We start from the raw sequence: 22920 nt of genomic DNA on the forward strand, positions 1-22920 counted from the left end.
TACAGCCAGATAGATTAATTCATTATTGTTATCTATCACGTATTGACCGTAACATTACATTTCACTTTTGTACCAACACAATCACTTAAATTCGCTCTTCACTCAATTATATCTCATTCTTAATAAATCACTCTCTTAAAATTCTTGGTATCTCATTCACTCTTAAAAATAATATCTCAATATAACATCTATGATTTATAACATTATACAATAACAACTGATACAAGTTTACAAGTTTGTTTTTTAACTAAAATTTTCGAAATTAGTAGATGAAATTATTTTTACGTAAAAAAGTGTCCGAATTATAATTTAATACATTATCTTTATTATAAGCAAAGGAGAATTTGGAAGGGTTAATTAAAATTCCAAAACTTCTAAGTTAAATTGGTTTTTGATACCTTTAATAAAAAAATATAGGGTTTTACGTACCATGTTCAAGATTTTTCCGTTTAGTCTCGTAAAAATCTAAAATGTCGAATTAAGAAGATTTTGTGAAAATTGTACAAAAAAAAAAAACGCAAAAATATTCTATTAATTGAAATTGAATCATCTATTAAAATAAACTCTTAACTCAATTAGAAAAATTTGTATACGGAATTACAATGAGAAAAATTAAATTACTCGTCGAAAATATTACGGATGTCTGAATAAATCAATTTTATTATAAAAAATGTCAAAATACATACATATATGTACATACATGAATGAATAATTTATTTAAAATTATGAAAACTGTTAATATTTTAATGGAATTGAATTTTTTCAATACACACATGCATATATGTATAAAACCTATAATTGTGCTCAAACTAAAAGTATGCAAATTTTTAAAAATAATTTTTATAAAATCTTTTATTAAACTTTTAACATGATTGAGTTTTCATATTTTTATAACATTAAAACTGTAATGTTATTTTTTGTATTTGTAAGAATAATAATTGTGCACTTTTAACTTTTAAAATCTTCTTACATTTTAATCATACGAAAAAAAAAAAATAGAAAATATTTTCTCTGATAAGAGGATCTCTGCAATTATACAATATATATGTGTGTTTGTGTTATGCAATATGAGCACAGTATATGAGCAATTTATATATGACGAATTATTCGAGAACTAAGTGTACTATGCATTCACGTAATTATTTATAATATTTGGATATGCAAATTAAATAATTAAATCACTTTTATACTGCACATTATTTGTTGTAATAATAAATGTGCATCTGTTTCATAATATTTTCCGTCTTGAAAATTTTTACAAAAATTAAAATTTTTAATTTATTTGAAAATAAAATTTCATTTCATATTTAAGATTATTATTGTTTGTATGTAAATTAAAAGTATAATAATTAAATTATTTAAATTTTTTTTTTAATAAAATTTTATTTTATTTAGTTGGTTATTGTATGTGGAAAACTTATACTTTTGAAATATTAAAAATTTAATTTTATGTGTAATAAATAAATAATTTTAAAATATATGAATAAATAAATAACACTTGATAAACAAAGACATTTTGTGAGCATTGAAGTATAAAGGACTTCCTTTATAATTGTATTCCAAAAACGAAGGTATTAAAAACAAAAAATATTCGCAATAAGTTGTTTTTATTTTATAATAAATTTTTCAGAGTTTCCTATATTAAGTGATCCGGTTATCTGACAGAAAATAAGCTTCTATGTTTCTTTCCGTTCTTAACTGATCGTTTCAACAACTAGGCGCAATATATATATGGTAAAGTTGAATTATAATTTAAATCTGAGCAAGTATATGTAAAACTCGTACCTTATGAGCTTCAAAATTTTTTCCTCTCTCAGTAATATGGAATACTACTCAATATTTAACCATATACAGAGCACATATACCATAAGTAATTAAAGTATAACCGAAGCGTTTAATCATATTGACATATTTTGACTATCTTTTTATAAACTGTAAAGTTGACGGAAACGACTGCAACCGCCCTTAAATTTCTTACTTTGTATAAGGAAATAATTTTGGTTGAAATATTTTATATCTTTACGCTTATATTCGCAGAAATAAGTATGTGTACAGAAGAAAATGTAGTACATAAAATTTATTATTATTTATTACAATTTTTATGTTGTGTCCCATATACAATACTATATATATTAGTAAATTATATATTGTGCACACACACATACACATGTATGAACATAAAACATATATAAAATAAATAAATTACTTAAATAATTATTTCACGAAATTAAAATGAATCCATTAAAAAGGATAATATAATATTAAAGAATACAAAATAAAAATTATGTTCTCACATATTATGTGTACATTAATTAAAAAACAAAAAAAAAAAAAACAGAAAAAACAAAAACAAATGAAAATTAAAGAAAATTTACAGGATTTTAATGAATAGTCGTGTATGTATAATATAAAATTGTTGGCGACAATATGACTAAAATTTTCTTTCACTAAAAGAATCCGATTTTTTCCATTATTGTTATTATTCTTTTTCTTTTTCCATTTGTTTTTTTCTTTTAGTTATTTTTCAATTCTTATACATTATCTATACTGTAATATCATAATGGATTAATGTACTAATAAATAACAAGATTACCCACATTGATTATAACAGCACCAAAAACTTTGTTAAAGGATATAAGGACGAATATGTATACGCAACAATATATTATATAGGTATTTTAATGTTTAAATATAATATGAGAAAGTATGACAGAGAAAAGTAAAAACAAAAAAAAAATATTTATGATTAATTAAAATGAAAAAATATCCTTGCGTATTTATGGAATGGGATATGAAAAATGTGGTGAAATAGCAAAAATATATAGTAATTGTAGGAGAATAAAAAAAATGAGAAAAAAAAAGAAATAGGTGAAAATTAAATATTATGTTATCCTTAACTAAAAATAACATGAAATGGAACTGAAAAAAAAAACAAACACAAAATCCTATATTCGAAGGCATTTTTCATCATTGACTTTTCAATTTTTTCGAAGGATACCAAACATTTACATATTGATCCTATTAGTAATAATCAACAATATTCATGTTTATGTACACATACATACAAATATGTCAAGTAATTATGCAAATATACTTTTGAATTTTTTTTGTATTTTACAAAATTTTAGGATAACAATGAAAATTATGGCAGATATTTTGGATTGTTAACAAAAATATTTTGAATATTTGAGGTATTCAGAGATTGCTATTTTACGAGTAATCATATGTCGAATCGATATTTGTATTAAGGTTGAGTCAAAGTTTAAAAACATCATGTTTACAACGGATTATGATTATTCGTAAAAAAATGAAAAAATTACTTATTTGTTTTACACTGGTCGTGCGGTCGTCCGTCTATTCCTGTGTCTATTTATAAAACTTCTGTACAGCCTTTAAAATATGAAAGGATGAAATTTTGTATTCAAGGAAATTTTTACCATAGAAACTTATTTTTTTCAAGGAAAAATTTTAATCACTTCCCTCCCTTCTAAAAATTATAGCACTTCATAGCTTTCTACATCACATACCTTAACTTCAATCAAAAATAAGTTTATCATATACAAGTAATTTTTTATAAAATTTTCTCAAATGATTATATTTCCTTCATAAGACCAAGCCATTAGTTCATAGCACCAATAATTTTGTTTCACCGAAGATTTATCAGCGAAAACACTTAACTCTTAAAAATATCCTATAAGAAGGAAATTTTTCGAAATAAACAAGAAGAAGAGAGGAATATATCCTTAATTTTAGTTTTCCCTCGGTTTTTTATATGATCCAGCTTTGTGAATACCATCGAAATTTGGGTAATTTTGCAAAATTTCTTGTAATTCTCTTTTCAAGCTCTTACTACTTATTAGCAAAAATTTCATGCTAGAAGAACCACAAAAAGAACAACCCAAGTGTTTTGAAATCAAAAACTCAATGTCGGTAAAACCAATTAAAATCCAATTTTTACCCAATTCAATTTATTATTATTTGGTTGATTTTTTCTTTTTTTTTTGTAAGGATAAAAAATGTTTTTAAAGCTTTTAAATATTATGTTAACAATAATAATAATTGACAATAAATACATATACAGATAAAAAAAAAAAATAAACAAAAAAATGAAAAAAAAGTTAAAAAAAAAAGAAAAAAAAATTAACTGTAGTTAATTGATATGTCAGTATAACAGTTTTTGTTTACTATGCATATAGGCATAAGTAAATACACTATGAATTTTGCCTCTGTATGAATTCTCATTACTTGTAGCTTGTATTATTTATGTATACATATATAGCTATACGTGCGTGTGTCACTTTCAACATAGGAAAAAAAAAATGTCATGACAGGATGATTTGACATTATTTTCCTTCTACTAATTTTCAGTCAGTTTCTTTAATAAAATATAAATAATGTCATAAATTTACATTTTGACATATTGCTTAGAAAAATAATATTAATGTGTTTGTATTATAGTAACGCAGGATGTTTAAAATAATTCTATATAATATTTTTGTTTGATAAAATAAAGTGGTAATGGTATAACAGAATATAATAGAAACTTTTAAAATGAAAATTATTGGAAGGGTGTTTTTTGTTAGAACGAATTTTAAACAACTATTGTAGCTGAAAACAAATATTTCATAAGTCATGGTTCCATATATAAGTGGATGGAGTTGCCGGTACCATACTAATCATTTAACACTGTTGTCATTTTAATTGTATTGATAAATGTGTTGATTTTGAGAGAGAAAAGCAATACTGGTAGTTTTCATAAAATTTTATGCCATATGCTTTTTAATCACATGCTCATAAAATATGACAGTGTTCTTGACATGGACATACCTGGTTATAAAACAATTCAGCTTATAAGTGGTAATTGCTGAATTGTGTAGTTATGCAACAGCAATACTGAACTTGAGTTTTTTAGCCGTTTTACTAATGAATACTTGTATAACACGTCGCAAATATGTAGAGTGTATGTTTAACGAAAACGCATGGAAAATCATTTTGAATTTTATTTAATTTGCAAATATTTAATTTTGAAAACTTATAGACATTACAACGTTTATTTTAGTAATTATCATAGCGTATTTTACATATTTAATATTTATATTTGCTTCGTTTTAAACTATTAACTGTGCACAATTTTTTGTTCCTTAACAAAATATTTCGTTCAATTAAACATTATTTACTTTTTATTTCAAATATTGTAAGACTTTTATTTTTTTTACGTTCTATACATGTTTTATTCTCTATCTAAATGAATGCCAGGTAAATCGAATCGAGGTCAAAAACTACATATAGAAAAAATTATAAATTCTATACAGGATGTTTTTAACAAAATTACTGCAATTGTTTATCCAATTTAAATAATGAGATTGTGGAAATCAGGTATTTCTCTAAAAAATACTTTTATCTTTATATTGTAGGGCAAATTTTTTATTTAAAGGGTTCTTCGCATATGCTTATGGGATTGGGAAATAAATTCAAATTGCTGATTTCTTCAATATTTTAGCAAAAACTAAACCTGGTGTGGTAATAAAAGTCTCATTTGTCGCTGGCAAAGACGTCATTATTTTAATTGGAAATAAAAATGATTTGTTTCTTGTACATGCTAATCTGACTTAAGCTCACGAAATCATATAAAACAATACTGTTTAATTTCGGCCAGCATTTCAAAGTTTCGAACTATGAACAGCAAAATTTTTTTACAAAACTCTCTATAATTTTTAGCTACACTCATTTCATTACAAATTTTATAATTTATTGTGGGTTTGCCGCCACTAGACGCCACTATATTATAATTTTTCCAATTAAGGTCAATATCAATTTTTAATTTTATTGAATTCTGTTATGAATTCTTTTGGGTTTTTTGCTCAAAATATTTCTCAAGTTTCACTTATGTCAGTTTACCCCTCGAAATATAAGTCATCCCTGCTAATAGCATACAAAATTTTGATATTAAAAATACAGAAAATTTCTATAAACATTTTTGTAATGCAATTGCAATGAAAAAACTCATGTCCTTGCAATAATTCTTATTTACCTATCCATTTTTAATGCTCCTTGTGTTTATCATTTTAAATCTATAGACTCAATATATAGCTATTGTTGGGGTTTTTTTTTCTCTTTTAAATAGTTGTTTCTTGTTCGTTAAACAAATATAGTAGCATTAACATTATCCAGAAAGTTGGTCAAAGGCAAAATAAAATCTACTGTAATAGAATCTAATGTATAGCAACATTATCGCAACAAATACTTATTGCAGTTGAATTTTAAAAGAGTAGACGGAAAGGAAGAATCAAAGCAAAAGTTAAAACTGTGCTTCTTTTTTTTCTTAAATTTCTTAAATATTACGGTAGAAAATAAAAAGAATGAAAAAAAAATTTTTTTTTGTTTAATAATATCTTTTCAGTTTCTGTAATCTTTCTCTCTCTTCTTCTCGTTATTTATCGTTTGAAAATTACATTTTATGAGATAACAAACTTTAAATCTTTTTACCCTCAACTGCACTATACTTGCGTTTTTTATTTTGTGTAACAAATTTACTTTTTCAAAGACAAAGTTCTAACAGAAAATGTCCTTTTTAATGGGGAAATTTTCTTAATGGTTAACAAATTTTTTCTTTGTTTTTTTGAATTTGTAGTTTCATTAAACTTTATTTATAGAAACTAGTTGCAGTTATGCCAAATACCTGTATAGTCATTAAAACAAAATAAATACAAATTAATAGTAAAACATTAAGTTGATCTGGTCTATTTTAGAGTCTAATTTTTTTTAATAAAATTAAATATAGAGTCTAGTATTTAGCAGCACAAGTTGAGAGCGGTTATAAAGAAAACTTTAAATAATTTTAAATTATAGATTTCCGATATTTATTATTATATAAATGCAAAATTTGAAACAAGCAACAGTGTTACTTATCGAGTCCGAAACTGCTAATAAGAGTATTGATATTTCGTCGTATTTTCTTCTTGAAACAACAGCATGTTTTGTTGGGAGTATGAAATGAATGTATGGGAAGAAATGCAATTAGAATATCACCGTCTTTGAATAGGTATGACCCGTTGAACAAGCAATCTTGTTTATCGATTTATAATTACTAAAAATGAATTTTGCCAATGGAGATAATTTTTCAGAAAAACTCGAGACGAACTCCGTCAAATTTACTTTTAAAACACCGATTTTTAGTTTATATGTTATTACATTATGTATGGTATCAAACATTATTCAAACATTTTCTTTGATTCAATGAAAGTTTGATTCTGTGAATGTTTGAATTATAAATGTCCTCAAATTTTGTTTGATGGTTAAAATATAACTTAATTCAAACTTTCTCTTATACCACAAAATTTGTATGAGTTACGTTTGATAGCTCTTAACTCTGCCTTATACATGAAGTACAAAAAAAACCTGAAAATAAGCACGGGCAAAATAAAATGAAATTTTTTTTTTTTTACTAAGGTTTTGATTTCAAAAATTTACTAGCTTGTTTTCCTAACGGAAATAAAAATGGGGAAAAAAAATTATCTTTTCAAATTGTATTTTTTGTTCTTTGTTGTTTTTCTCTAAAAATAAATATTTATTACTTCATGTTTTATGTGTGTGTGTGTGTATAGTTAAAGAGAAAATTTCAAATACATATAGCAATAATAAGAAAGGATAAAAAATTAATATGTAAAGGTATACGACAAAAACAAAAAAAAAATTATTTTCTTGTTAAAGTAGAATTTTTTTATTTTGTTTTTTTTTTTTTTTTTTGCCCAGAAGATATAGGAAATGTTTTCTTCTAGTTATGCAACATAAAATTTTGTTTATGTACGTACAAAGGCCAAAAAAGAAAAATAAAATAAAAATAATAAAAATGTACACTTAGTTGTCGTCCTTAAGCAATTTCCAGTTGCATAGAGCAAAAACAGGAAAAACAAAATTTTAGTTGAAGAGGGTACCTGTCCTTCACTGTTTTTTTTTGCTAGTCTTTATATTTTTTGAGATCAACTGGAAAATATTTGTTAACTAATTTGTGGTTTTAACATTGAAGTTTTTGAAGGATGTGTCAAGTTTTTACAAAAATAAAAAAAAAAAATAGAATAAAAATAAAAGATAAATAAAAATTCTGTACAATTTTCAATTAAAAAAGGAAAATAATTAATTTTATAATGTACCAGGAAATGTCCTTTATGTAAATACGTTTGAAAAGCATTAAAGTCAGAACTTGTGCTTTATGGAAATTTAGAAGGTAAAAAACATCATTAATGCTAATTTAATTGCAAAAGGAAAACGTTTTATTTTTGATATTTGTAGACAGATCAAAAGACTTTTTGATCAAATTATGAGTAAATAAAAATATTTAAAAATTTAATACAAGGGTAAAATTAATAATATTTTTATATAAATTATTAATTTTATTAATTTTTTAATATTAATTATTTAATTTTACACATTTAATATTGATTTGGTGCTGTTGTATTTTACTTTAAATTTTTTAACAAAATTTAGCAGGCTATTGAGTTAAGGTGGAGTAATGTGATTATAGAGGGCTAACTGAAATATCGAAAAATACGAATTAATTAATCGAAAATTATTAGGTATAATAAATTAAAATTTCACGAGGAGATATTATCCATACACAAATACTTGTAGAAAATCTTATTACTATACCGAAAATAAGACCATAAAATCGGACAGCATCAGTATCATCAAACAGCCATCAATTAGATGATTAGATTATAATATACAAAAGTCACTTGCTATTTTATTCGACAAATAATTTTAATTAATGAATTATTAATACAATGTGTTTAATTAATAAGTATTGTGCCTATTGTACTACTAATATTAACTCAATGGCAGAAAAATTAAAAAATTTTTCTCCTCGAACTGGACTCGAACCAGTGGAATAGCGCTTTCTAGGCGGAAACTTTACCAACTGAGCTACATAGGTATGAAGAACTTGTCGACAAATTGCTCTTCACATTGTTTTATACTGATTACTAAGTATTGTTTAGATTGTGGTGACACATGCAACCTTCTCTTTTACAGTTGTATGAAGAAATTTTTATTGAGTTAATTTTAATTACATTGCTCTTAATTTTGTGTGTAAGAAAAAGACTGATTACTCTGTACACACATTATACTAATTAATTTATTTTAATATCACAATTATCACTTTATAAATTAGTTTTGTTATATTTGGACCTTACTTATCAAACCACAATATATGAAGTGTAGACTTTGAACTACTTTTTAAAACTACCCTTGTGACTGAGCTATTATATGTTATGTATAATTTTCATAAGTTTACACTTAGAAATAGAATGGCCTATAGGAATTATAAGGTAACCTTGTCCTTCAACCTTATTAAAGTGTAATAATAATTTTTATTTTATATTTTTTTTTTGTATTTCGAGAAAATTTAAAATTTCAAAAAAAAAAAACTTTAAAATTATTATAAAGCATAATTTTTTTAAATAAAAAATTTTTAAGTTCAATATTGCAAAGTTGCATAAAAATTATTAAAATTATAAAATTAAAGAAAAAAAACTTTTACTAAAACATTAGAGTATATTTGAAACTTTCATTTTTTATGATTTTATATATATATTTGTATATATATGTATGTATATATATATTTAGATTTCCCTATCCAATTATTTAACTTATATGTATATGTGATAGATTCATTCAAATTTCAAAAAAATAAAATAAACATGAAAATTTTCTTTATGCTCTAATTATTTTCAATTTGTTTGCATCTTAATTGGAAATCTGTATGGAGAATTTAAAAAAACAAAAAAAGAACAACATTAATAATCAGAATAATATTGTAAATATTACGTATTGGTATCTAGACTCATAGAATCTGCATAATAATGTGCTTAGTTAATTAATTGTATTCTTATAAACAAAAATTTTCATTAATGTAAGATACATTTAGAACTATTTTGAAATTTCTTAAAATAATTTGATATTGTCCAATGAGAACACAAAAAAAAAATGAATTAAAATTTGAATGTCACTAAGATTAAATAATTATAATGTTAGACATTTTAAGATTAAGTATTTCATGTGAAAATGTTATAAAATTTTAGTAAATTCAGAAAATCTCGAAAACACTATCGATAATTTAAGAAAATATAATTTATAAATTATTATTAATAATTTTATAAAATAATAAAGATTAAAATAATCTAGGCCTGTGTATAATTGAAGTTATAAGGATCTTGAAAATTATAGGATTATCCGTTCCTCCTTGTCTCCTCTTCTGTCCTGTAGAATGAAGGGGATGAGTGAAGTTTTTGTTATACGATGTGGTTCACTAATAATATACATATATTACTTTTATAATAGTTGATTACCAATTTTTATATAATAGTTATATAATATGCTACTGCATGAGCAGAAAACCGTAATCATATTTTGTACTATGATTCATATTTCGTATATATGTAGATTCAATATTGCGAATGTTTTTATAGTAATGAATGAGTTGATCTGAAATTTTCTAAGTTGTATTCTGAAATTTAATACTATTCCACTGTGAAATTCAAAATGCAATCTAATCATTTGCAATTTATGAGTTATATAAGAAAGCAATGTTTAAAATCATATAACTCATAACAGATTCAACCAGAAGGTTACTGGAACGATGTAATATTTTTTTTTGAAGAAACTAAAATTATGCTATAGACCAACTTAAGTTTGGAAAAGACCGTAACAGGCTTGAAACAACAAAAATTTTATACCAACTGTGAAATTCGAAAAACTGTCTGTAGTGGTTTGTGGTTGTATATCTTGTCACAGGGTGGTAGACCTGGTTTTAATGTAGATGGTCATATAGATAGGCAACAATATCTATAGAAATTTTAAAAATTAAAAAGGTAAACAGTGTCAAAAAATTTGTTCTTGCTCAACGTTATAAATTTTATCGGGATAACGAGCTGTTTGCTTTATAAGTACTCGACACACTATCACAAAATCCAGCCCACAATCCAATTGGGAATTTATGGGCGCACTTAAAGAACAGTGTGGCGAAAAGGCTACCGAAATCTAAAAGTGACCTTATATTATAACAGAAGAATGGTCGAAAATTCGGAAATAACTTGATATGGAAAAATTGATTATTTCTATGAAACAATGACCTTGGACGGTTCAAAATCTAAGGGCTACCACAAAAAATATAAAATTTAATTATTGTAGCTGAATTTTACTTGAAAAAACTCTCTTTATATTTTGTATGTAAGAATGTATGTACGTAAGTATAAATTTGATGAAATCAACAAAAATTTATTATCAACAAAATTTTATATTTTTGTTTTTCTTTACTCTAAAATATTTATCCAAAATTGAAATTTCCATTTATTGATTTATATAGTGTGTATAAGCTCACATTGCAAGTGTATTTTTTCATAAAATATCTTGTCTAAAATCAAGTACATGTACAGACATCTATATATATATATGTACATTCTTTATTTATGTTGCACAAACTTATGATTTTTTGCTTGACATATGATGAGAAAAAAAAAAAAATATAATTTTCTATTATAATTAAGAGACATGTTATTAATATTGAAACATGAACCTCATAGTCTAAGAATATTATACCTAAATGCATATAAATGAATAATATATCAATGTTTGTATATGTATAATAATAATAACAAAAGTATCATAGTCATTATATTTGTAAATTGTAAATATATGTATGTATGTGCGTAATATATTAAGAGTTATAAATTTATAAGAATGAAATATTATTATTTAATGGACAAACAATATGTGCAAAAAATAGAGTGTCTCATACTAGGTAACATTCCTTGAAATATTAAAGAATCGAAATATTTGTATGTATAACAAAATATATATGTATGAAATGTGTCTATTGAGAACACACACATCTCATTTAACAAAACAATCGTGAGAGAAAGCTGCTTTTAATTATTTCTTAGATTGTTGTAAAATAATTTGAACTTATTTGATTGTAATCCATTACATGTTTTGACTTTAAATTTTTAAAAAGTTGAAAACTAGACCTTAAAAAATAGGAAAATCCCGACACACTTAAAGTTTTCAATATTTCATTGAATTATACTTAATATACGATGCAAAATTTTTAATAAATTTTCTGATATTCTTGACTGTAAGACACCAATTGAATTGTAGTTAAAGTTTACATGCCTACATTCTTAAATAGGTGACTCGGACAAATAATATTTGTGTTTTTTAATTAAATTGCAACGCTTATAACTTAAAAATCCGAAAAATTACTTGAAATTGGTAAAATACTTCCAAATCTTCTTTATATACAGTTTTCGGCTTCATACAATGTTTTTCACATTACGGCTGAACAAATAACTATGATTGTGGCTCGGGTATTACCATTTAAGAAATAATATAAGATTTGAAACACTCTGTCAATACAAATATTAATTTCCAGTTGCTATGCTTATTATTTATGTTCTTACATCTTACATATTATTTATCATTGCCATATATTTGTATTTAATGTACAAAATTTTCTATAATTAGACTTTTGTACATTTTTCAAATCACAAAATATTGTAATGAAAATAATATATGGATGATATTTCGATTGTGAGACAAAAACTTTTGATTTTAGATTTTAATTAACAAAAAAGAAAAAAGAAAGAACAAAGGAAAAACATATAATAATTTGTCTATGAGGTCATTGTAAAATGAAGCATTAAAAAATAAATAAGAGATGTAGGAGATTGAAAATTGCAGTCGTATGCACATTCAATTTTAATTATTATTGCAGAATAAAAATATTTTTCATTAATATATATTAAAAAATATTAGGAAATGAGAAGAATTTTGGATTCAAATTTGTATTTTTTTCTTATATTTTAAACTTGAATCTCGTATTATGATTTGAATTATGAAGCATCTTAAATCAGGCGGCAGGGGGCCACAGAAGCGGTAATATTTACGCGAACAGCATAGCATTCTTAGAAATCTATTGTGCCCGCTATCTCAGTGCTTATTACTTTGCTTAGATTAGAGCCCCAAAACTCACATTTTTCATAATGTTTTGAAAAGCTAAATTAACGCCTTTCTACGTAATATTCAAGATCAGTCAGGTTTATAACTTGTTTTATCACGTTTCTTTATTATACTTGCAAGTCGTAAAAATTCTCATATGGTTTTTACTAATTCTTATGATTGCTTTAAATCGTTTCTATTCAGAATTTCTCTGAAATGTCTTCACTTTCTAGGGCTGCGAACGATTTTCAAATAATTTTAGCTTCTTCCTTCCTATCTCATTTCTTATCGCTAACGCAAGGATAATTTTACATTTTCAATTCCTTTAATGTACTTAAATGTTTTATAGAAATAAAGGCGAAAAGCTTACGATAAACAATTTTGTAAGAATTTTTAAACCTGTCTTTGTATTGTACTGCCGGAAAAATCTAACATTTTCATTATAATTTCCATTACATAAATTGAATTCTATATATTTCAATGAAATCAAAAGTTTTTAAGTCTAACCTACATCTCTTTTACTATTTCTATATTATTTATTTTATAGGAAAACTCAAGTAAAGTAAATGAAATTGTAGTGAAAATCCTTGATAACAATATCAAATATTTTGAAATGAAATATAACAATGAATACACACGTATATGATTTTAGAATGTAGACCAGGATAACATTATCCTTGTTACAAGTTCCTTTTATTTTTAAATTTTATAATTTTGTATGTATTGTCGGTTTTTTTTTAACCCATTTTATATAAGAAATGCAATGCTAATTTAGTTTCAATCTTTCATTTATTTGAAATTTATTCTTCTTTACTATATTATTTTTATTATAAATTGCAATGGTGTTTATTATATCGTACATATCTAGGTTCACTTATTGATGTAAAAAGACAATTATAAATTTTACAATTTAAATATGCATGCATGTGTGTATATATATACATTTTATGTAATTATTTAATTAAAAATAAGAAAATTTATCTATATTGAAGGAAATTTCAAAGGTAATAATTATTATTGTTGTCATAGATATTTCATATCTCTTAGTTTTTACATAATCTTTGCATATTTTCTATTTTGTTATATATGAAAAGAATAATGAGAACGGAATTTATTATGTACATTGTACAATTGGTATATGTACATACTTACAAACGTTTGATAATAATTATGCGGAAATATGTACCTTTTTTTTTATTACAACAACCGTTTTATATAAATTAACATACTATGTAAGATGTTAATTTATAGAATACAAGAAAATAAAGAAACTATGCTCAAATTAACAGACTGAACAACTGAATTTTCAAATTTTTTCGTTTAAATAAGTCTATCATTAAAATTTGCTATTAATTGTGCAAGAACATGTTTAGTGTTCTTGTATGAATTTTTAAATACGAATCTTGTATTCTTGTAAATACCTAAACAGTTAGAAATATTTGTTAATTCGAAGTTAGTAATCCCATATCAAATAAAAGAATAAAAAATTTCTCATATATTTCTCTTTCTTCGTATTAAGAGTAGAATATTTTTCAACACTACAATATGTTAAATTTGGTAATTAAAATTTTCTAAAAGTTTAATTTTGGTAAACTATTGTATTGGTAGAATTACAAAAATCAGAAATTGGTTGATATTAAGACTGCGAAAGAATAAAGTAAAGAAAAACCTTTATGTTAAACTTTGTTACCCTAATGGTAATTATAGTTCTTCGCCCAACCATTATCACTCGTATTTATATATAATTCAGTAAATGTAAGAGGCTACTGGAGATTATTAAAATATATTAACTTTTGTATATTGAAGCATACTTATAAGTTGAATTGAACTCGTGCTTATTGAATTTGCTATTTAAAATCCATTTTAGTCTATGTAAACTCAAAAATTCCTGGCCATATACGTATTGCAAGTTGCGACAATAAGATGAAATGGGTTAAAATTATATGATTCATTGGTATGCGAGTATAAGTAATATTTTTTTTAATTCTCGGTTGCTATTATAATTAAGAAAATATTTCATTTATCGAGTAATACAAAAAATATACAGTTTGAAAGATTATGTGATTTAAAATATGCCACATAACATGAAGATATAGTAATATGTATATGTGTATAAAAATGTTAGGTGCCGTGCAAATTTTAAATAAATTTATGCATGAATATAAAAAGTGTAATAAAAAATAAATAAAAAGAGATCAAAATGCATTATAATTGTAAAATTGATTGCAAAAAAATGCTCACGTGCAATGTTAAACTAATCTTTGCTGTTTTTTTATTACAAATTCTTTGTGTCTATTAAAAAATATTTTTGAAAAATAATTTATAGCAACAATGATAGCAACAACTAATCAAGAATATTACAAAAAAAAAAAAAAAGGAAAACTAAAAGAGACAATTTCAAAAAATAAACAAATAAACCGAAAGACAAAATACCGAAATGAAACTGCTTTCGTCTAGAACCTGATCCAGTATTTGATGCTCTCACCCTTATTATTCTTGGTTGCGCTAATCTTCTTATTCTTTTTTTTACATTATACAATTTTTTATTACTATCATTTTTTTTTATTATAAAATTTATACCATAATTATAATTATTGTTAATTGGCATTGAAATTATTTTTTCATTATTATTATTATTTTTATTCTTATTATTATTGCTATTACCATTATTATTTCTTATCAAACTACCATTATATAAATTAATTGTATTAGAATTAGTTAAAATATTAATATTAGTATTACTAGTAGTAGTAGTAGTAGTAGTTGTAGCTGAAGTAGTAGTAATAATATTAGTGGTAGAAATATTAGTGGCAGTGATATCAATTAAACTAGCTGTGGTTGCAGTTGCAGTAGTAATAAATTTTGGATTATAAATATCCTTATTTAGTTTACCTAGGGTCTCTTTTTATTCATATGTTAATGATTTTGTTTTTTTTTTTTGGAATTTTTTTGCAATACATATTTTTTTTTTTCAATGCACAACAGGAACGGTAGTTAAATTTTTTTTTTTTGATAATATGATTTTGTTAAGCAGTTATTTTGGAAAGAGAAAATTTTTGTATAAATGAGAAAATGAAAATATTTGTTAATAACAATTTAATAATAGAAAAAATAAATATTAAATAAAATTTTGAATTTATAAAATAATAATTAAAATTCTTTAATTCTATTTTTTTTCTAAAATTATTTTTCAGTGGATTTTATTTGTAGTTTTTATGAAATTTTCTTGTTTTGTCTAGAGGCAATATAATAAAATATTTAGAATAATTGAACGCATATGATTTTATATAATTGTGTAAAAAATTTAAATAAATTTTTTAAATATTTGAACAATTTTTTTCTTCAATTTGTAAATATTAAATATTGTGAATTTCAATTTTATTTTTAAATTCAAAATTGTTTGATTTCATTGAAATTATTATTTACAAATTAGTAAATTTTTTATGAAGATCTTGTACCAATCAAAAAGCAAATTCTCTACAATAGGAACGTTACAGCTTTTACTGGCATTTTGATAGAAACCATGAACATTTTTGGAGGAAATTTCGAAAAGCTACAATATTAAATCACGCTGAAAAGTTCGTTTTTAATAAAAAAAATGAAAAAATTTTCAAAAACTCATTTTTTAATTTGTGACATCTGAACTAAAAGTATGCTACGTAATTCGTTGTATACTTGTTGGATAACCTATTTTATCAGGTATTCACAGTTATGTTTCACACAGCCAAAGTTGTAGACGATTTTCGATCAAGTAAAAAAAAAATTTTTCCTTTAAGAGCCACTAGCCCCTAAAACGGGTTCCGAGAGAGACCTACAATTAAACAATTTTTATTCTTACACATGAAGTTCCATTCTGTATGGTAGAGAGTTTCATAAACACAATATGAACTACGAAAACGTAACCTGACACATAAATATGTGTGGTCTTCACTATTTATCGCGCTACAAAAGATCTATAGTATTTCAATTATTGTCTATTTAAAATTTTCTAATTTGTATGAATGTTAGAGTAATATAGAGAGACACGCTATCACTTTCATTGAATTCACACTATTTAGATATGCTTTTTGTAATATTTTCGCCCAGTTCTTAATACACGGATGAAATCAAAATTTTATTTTCGTTACATGTTACGAAATCAGTTAATATATATTCGATAAGATGAATAAAACAAGTATAAGGCTAAATTTTTGATTTTATGCTAAATGATAAGAGTTGCAATTCATTCACATAATAGTATTATACGTTCTATTTTCATATTTCGCCTCTCATTTGGATAAAAAATAATTTTAGTGTTGTAAAAATAATAGAATTTGGTAGTAAAATGTTCCCCAACAGAGAAATTGTTCCAAATTTTAGCTTTAATTTTTATGTAATCGTATGCTGACTTTGATGCATAAATGTAAAAGGATTTCCGGACTTATTAAAATAACACGAGAACAAATTTTCTTGAAAATTTTGCTGGACTTTTGTTGTATAACTTAAAAAATTGTTTATGTTACTTGTAAGCACTTACAATTTTATCGAAATTTTTTCAAATTACATATGAGATTAATTTTTATTGCCGTAATAAACAATTTAATTTTGATTTTTTTTAATGACCTAAATTTTTTTTCTGAAAACATCAAAATTTTTTAAGTATAAAATCCACTGAATAAATAATCTCAGCACAAATAAATATTTTTTAATCTTTTTCATCAGAGTAAGTATAATTTTTTTTTTTTTTAAAAAGTATTTATTTATTTTTTTTTTCTATATACTTACTTTTAACTCTTAACCACGTATATGCTGATTTTTCACCGGCATCATTTGAAGCAAGACACTGAAACATTGCCGAATCATCCATTGTTAATTTTTTAATTACCAAAGAATTATCGTCCTTTTTTTGATAACTTTTTTTTTTTATTTATTTATACGGTCAAGATGAATGAATATTATGAAAACATGGAAGAAAAGAAAAGAAACAAATAATATCATGTAAAAAAATAATTAGAACAAGGATAATAAATAAATTAATTTCATTTTTTGTTTTTTTTTTTTCTGGTAATATTTTTCCTTCTAATCAAAAATGTAGGAGAAAAAATGAAATTGTTAAGATAATATGATCAGATAAATTGCATTAGGAAAACCATTTAAGCATAAATAACAACAATTGTTGGTAAACATTCAAAAACATTCAAGAAAGAGAAGAGAATGAAAAATAAATGGAAAAATACAAAAAACCGGAAGCAAATACCCTAAAGGATATAAATTATATCCTTTTAATTATAATAATTCCCATTGGATTTAATGTTTACTCCAAAAAAAAAAAAAAGTAAACAGAAAAGGATTATGTATATTGTACATGTGAAAATTTATTAAAACTTTGTTTGTATGTTTGTATTTTCTACTATAGAAGAAAATCAGAATGAAAGGAGAGATAATGTAAAATGTAAAAATTTTATAAATACAAAAAAGTTGAAAAAGAAAAAAAAGAAAACAGAATAATTAATTCAATCTAATTTACCTTCCACTTGATAAGTTAACAGCTTCTGCATTTCTAAACCATGTTACATGTGGTGCTGGCTCACCAATAACATCACATTGTAATATTACTTGTGCTCCATATTCACCTAATGTTTCACCTCTCATTTGTATAAAAAATGATGGTGGCTCTTGTACAATAATTTTTGCTGTTGATGTTACAATTGGATAGCCACCACTTTTTAAACGTACCTGACATACATAATCACCTGAATGCGTTAAATTAACTGCTAATAATGCTAATGTACGATTCCATGGATCATTTAATGTATATGCAATACCAGCATTCTCAATTAATATACCATCTTTTAACCATAATGTTTCAACTTCATGTAATGGTCTGGCATTTGCAATACATTGTAATTCAGATGATTCTTCACCACGTTTTAATTTTTTTGATTCTGGATGTACAATAATTTCTGGTGCTATTTCACTATATGGATCACCAGTTACATTTAAATGTATAAATGCACTATTCTCTTCTTTACCAATTTGTGTATTTATAGCACGTGCACGATACGCTTTACGATCATCTTCATCTGTACCAAGTATAATTAATTGATTTGAATTTGATACTACTGCATATTTAATATCATAATTTAATGGTCCTTCTTCTGTTTGCCACATTACAGATGGTATTGGTACTGATTCAATTGGTGGTAAATTAAATACAGCTGGATGACCTGATTGTACTGTTATACGTCCTTCTGTTAAATCCTCAAATATACCCATATCTATAAACAAAATAAAAATAAACGATAAAAAAATTTGCATCAATAATTTAAGAAAAAATAACGGTTTTTTATTAGAGTGGACAAAAAAAATGGTAATAAATTTTATTTTAAAATTGCATTTAATTTAAAATTCTCCGTATAATTGTATAAATTTATTGAGGATATTCTAATAATTATTGTTTTAGTGGACTTTTAGCGACAATAAGCGCCTGCATATGGTTTAATAGAATGTGCTATACATTACGGTTAGTTTAGGAGCTTTGTGTTAGTCGTAGATAGATTGTTGGCTTGTGAGACCTTGAGGGTATTACAGATTTTTTTAAAATCTGCTTTTTAAATAAAATTCATTCTGATGTTTGCTAATTTTTTTCATATTTATCTGGAACTAGTTTCTTAAATTGTCTCTTAAATTGAATTCAAGAATTAGCTTTTAATTCTTTTATTAATTTATTCAAAAATTTTCAAAATCATCTTTTTAATTCAAAGTTTCAATAACAAAATTTATGTAATTACTCATAAATTATGACTCAAGTACAACTCAAGTAATTTTGTATAATAAATTTGAATCTCTTAACTTTTGCAGAATATGTTTTATGTACATGTTTTCGTTTGTCCAACCGAAACTTGCATTAATAAAATGGGAAAAAAAAATTTGATAATTTAATTTCTTCGTATAACCTTCAATTAATGGCAATTAAATTTCTTTCTTTATCATTATTTCAATTCCATACTTTAAAACAAAACAGAAAAATTAAATTTGCATACATTTTATCTGTCTCGTTCACATCATCAACTTCATCATCATTATCATGATCACCAACTTAATCTCTGCATTCTCATTTTATTTTGAATTGGAATTAATATTTGTCTTATTATTCAATTGATTCCTTTTAATTTAGAATAGTCAGTCGCTTATAATCTTGTACATATTCATATTACGAGTATATATCTATATGGATATATGTATGTAACTATTTCTTATTAAAAATTTATCTAAATCTCACAACATTTTTATATACATATTCTACTCAAATATAACATTGAATTGAAATTTTCAATTTTTTCAGAAAAAAAATTCACTAAAAATTGAAATATTCGGAGAAAAAAAGAAAAGAATGAATGTACTTGCGGCAGTCTACCCACTTAACATAGAAAGAGAGAGATCGGAACTATTGAATTAAAACTGGAAATGATACAACTTTTTTTTATATTATCCGAGGACACTTGAATTTATTTTATTCTTAATGATTATTTATAATGATGGTCATCTCTAGACTGAATAGTTTATATTTGCGCAATTGTACAATGGAATAAAAATCATGATGAATTTTCCCTTAAAAGTTAATTGAAGTAAAAAGGATATTTTTTATCATTTTGAAATTTATTTAAGAATTTGAAAATACAAAATTTTTTTTTTGTTTTTTTGTAAATAAAATTGTTATTTATGAAAAGTGGGTTTATGACGATTTGTCGAATTTTATAATTCAGTGTACGCAATTTAAAATTTTTGAATTTTGAGTCGAAATTGTGGTTGAATAAGGAATTATTTTTATGCTGTTTACATAATAGTTCTCATTAGTAAAATCAAAAAATATGGGAAGTTCTAAAGTTAATTTTCAAAATTTGTTGTTTAGCATTTCTATTGATATACATACAGATTCTGAAATTATAAATCCAATGACGCTTTTATATGCATAAAATGGACCTACAATAAACAACTTGAATTCCAAAAGTTTAATTCATAATACAGAGATTTCGCTTTACGTGTATGGATTCTTATAAATTTGAAATAGAATGCATCAGATTTCCACTATAAAGAGGACTTGTTGCATAGAGATTCCGCCATATATATGTGAAAAATTACAAGACTTAAAATTATATTCACTTCATGATAATAAAACATAACACTATTTTTGTAATTAACTTTTTCATGTTGTGTTATTCTAGAGATGATCGATAATTTTCCTAAAAAAAATAATTCGCCGCTCGTAATCGCAAAACTGGTCTCTATCATAAACAACTTTGAAAAAACTGCCTCAAATTGTGTTTCTCAGCAAACATTTATTCATTGAAAAATTCTAAGAATTAAATTTTGAGAAAATTATTCTTGTACTTAAAATTAAAAAATTCTGTTGTAAACGAAAAATGTCACAATCACTTCAAAAAATTTAAGATTTTTATTTGTATTTTTCAAGAAATGGCCATGATCTCGAAAATTTAAACTTAATTGAAGCAAAATTATATTATATATGTAAATTAATTCTAAGTAAATTTCAATTGAAAATTAAAAAAAAAATTAGAGTACAACTCAAAATATTAAAAAGAAAACGTCTATACTTACATGCAACGACAACGTCAATTTTTTCACTAAATATTGAACCGGCATCATTTTTTGCAATACATTGATAACTTCCGGCATCTTCACGTCTTGTGTTATGAATTTTATAATATTGACTAGTTGAATAGTCACCAACTGGTATACCATCTTTTAGCCATCTATACATTGGTTGTGGATAACCTGAAAAAGAAATTTTATTTTAATTTAATAAATTATTAGATTTGTGTTTAAATGATTATGTTTGCATAAAAATATTAAAATAATGGAAGTTCTGATTCTGATTTCATATTTGAAGTGAAATAATTTTTGAAATTTTCGAAAATATTGGAAAAATGATTTTTAATTTTATAATTTTAATTTTATTTAACAGCACACTTGATAATATTAAATTTTTTGACATTTCTTCAAAATACTCGTATATCTATGTCTGATATTTAAAATTATGGAAATCAACCTTTCATTTAGAGATTGTTAATCAAACTTCATTTGCTTATTGATTAGCTCTGATTCCAAACTATATTTAGTCGGCTTTAAAATTTCTCTGGATTAATCAATCAATAAATTATTCTTATACTGAATTCTAAGTTCACTTTATCGATTTCTTATAGCGTATCAAATGATTTTTAATACCGTTAAGAATTTATGGAATTCACCATTTAGAAAAAGCATTGAATACTAGCAATAATTTGATAAAAAATTGCTCCACGTTTCGTGGTTTGTAAATAAAAAGAATTCTAGGTTAAACTGATCAACTTCCAGAAATATTAATTGAAAATTAAATATTATGAGATTAAAGGTTTTCTCTACTTGGTTTTCAACTGCATTTCAAAATATTTTTTCATTAATTCGTTCAAGTGAAGTCTAATTCAACCCGAATCGGTACCATTTTATATTAAAATGCCATGTTGAAAAATTTCTTCACATTGATTAATTCAATAGCCTTTGTTACTTAGTTTAACACACTTTTTCACCTACCACCTAGTTCTATACAAGTGCTCACATTTCTTTAATTTAAAAGCCGATTATGAGTGTTAAATTATAAAAGCAAAAAAATACTGTGCAATTTTCCAAGAAATTAAAAATTCTTATTATCGACTAATCGTCATTTTTTTTTATCAAATAAATTTTCTTACATATATATTTTTCGTCCTTTTAATCCTTTTAAACTTAAAAATAATATGAAAACAAAAAATTACAATTTATGAAAATCAATTTTCCTTTTATCAATAAAAAAAAAATATTAAACTTTTAATCATTTAACATTTTTCCAAAAACACATACTTATATACACTAATTTCCTTATATAGGAAAAACATTGAAGTAATCTAACATGGG

At 24.0% G+C, this 22920-nt stretch overlaps 1 protein-coding gene across 9 annotated transcripts in view; it reads right to left on the bottom strand.

The window, feature by feature from the left end:
• Positions 1 to 22920, bottom strand: part of LOC129619394 (protein sidekick) — a 91474-nt gene that overhangs the window by 13474 nt on the left and 55080 nt on the right. For 8 of the 9 annotated variants that reach the window (XM_055534655.1, XM_055534654.1, XM_055534650.1 and 5 more), the window contains exons 2-5: positions 21589 to 21765; positions 18497 to 19247; positions 17755 to 17882; positions 15424 to 15891 (exon numbers count right to left, since the gene is read on the bottom strand). In XM_055534655.1, the coding sequence (XP_055390630.1) occupies positions 15424 to 15891; positions 17755 to 17882; positions 18497 to 19247; positions 21589 to 21751 (1510 nt within the window). In that variant the 5' untranslated portion in view covers positions 21752 to 21765. The remainder of the gene's footprint in view (positions 1 to 15423; positions 15892 to 17754; positions 17883 to 18496; positions 19248 to 21588; positions 21766 to 22920) is intronic. The other variant, XM_055534656.1, reaches the window with a different exon arrangement.

This window comes from Condylostylus longicornis, unplaced genomic scaffold (assembly GCF_029603195.1).
Source record: "Condylostylus longicornis isolate FDR11 unplaced genomic scaffold, ASM2960319v2 ptg000013l, whole genome shotgun sequence".
NCBI classification, from domain to species: Eukaryota; Metazoa; Arthropoda; class Insecta; order Diptera; family Dolichopodidae; genus Condylostylus; species Condylostylus longicornis.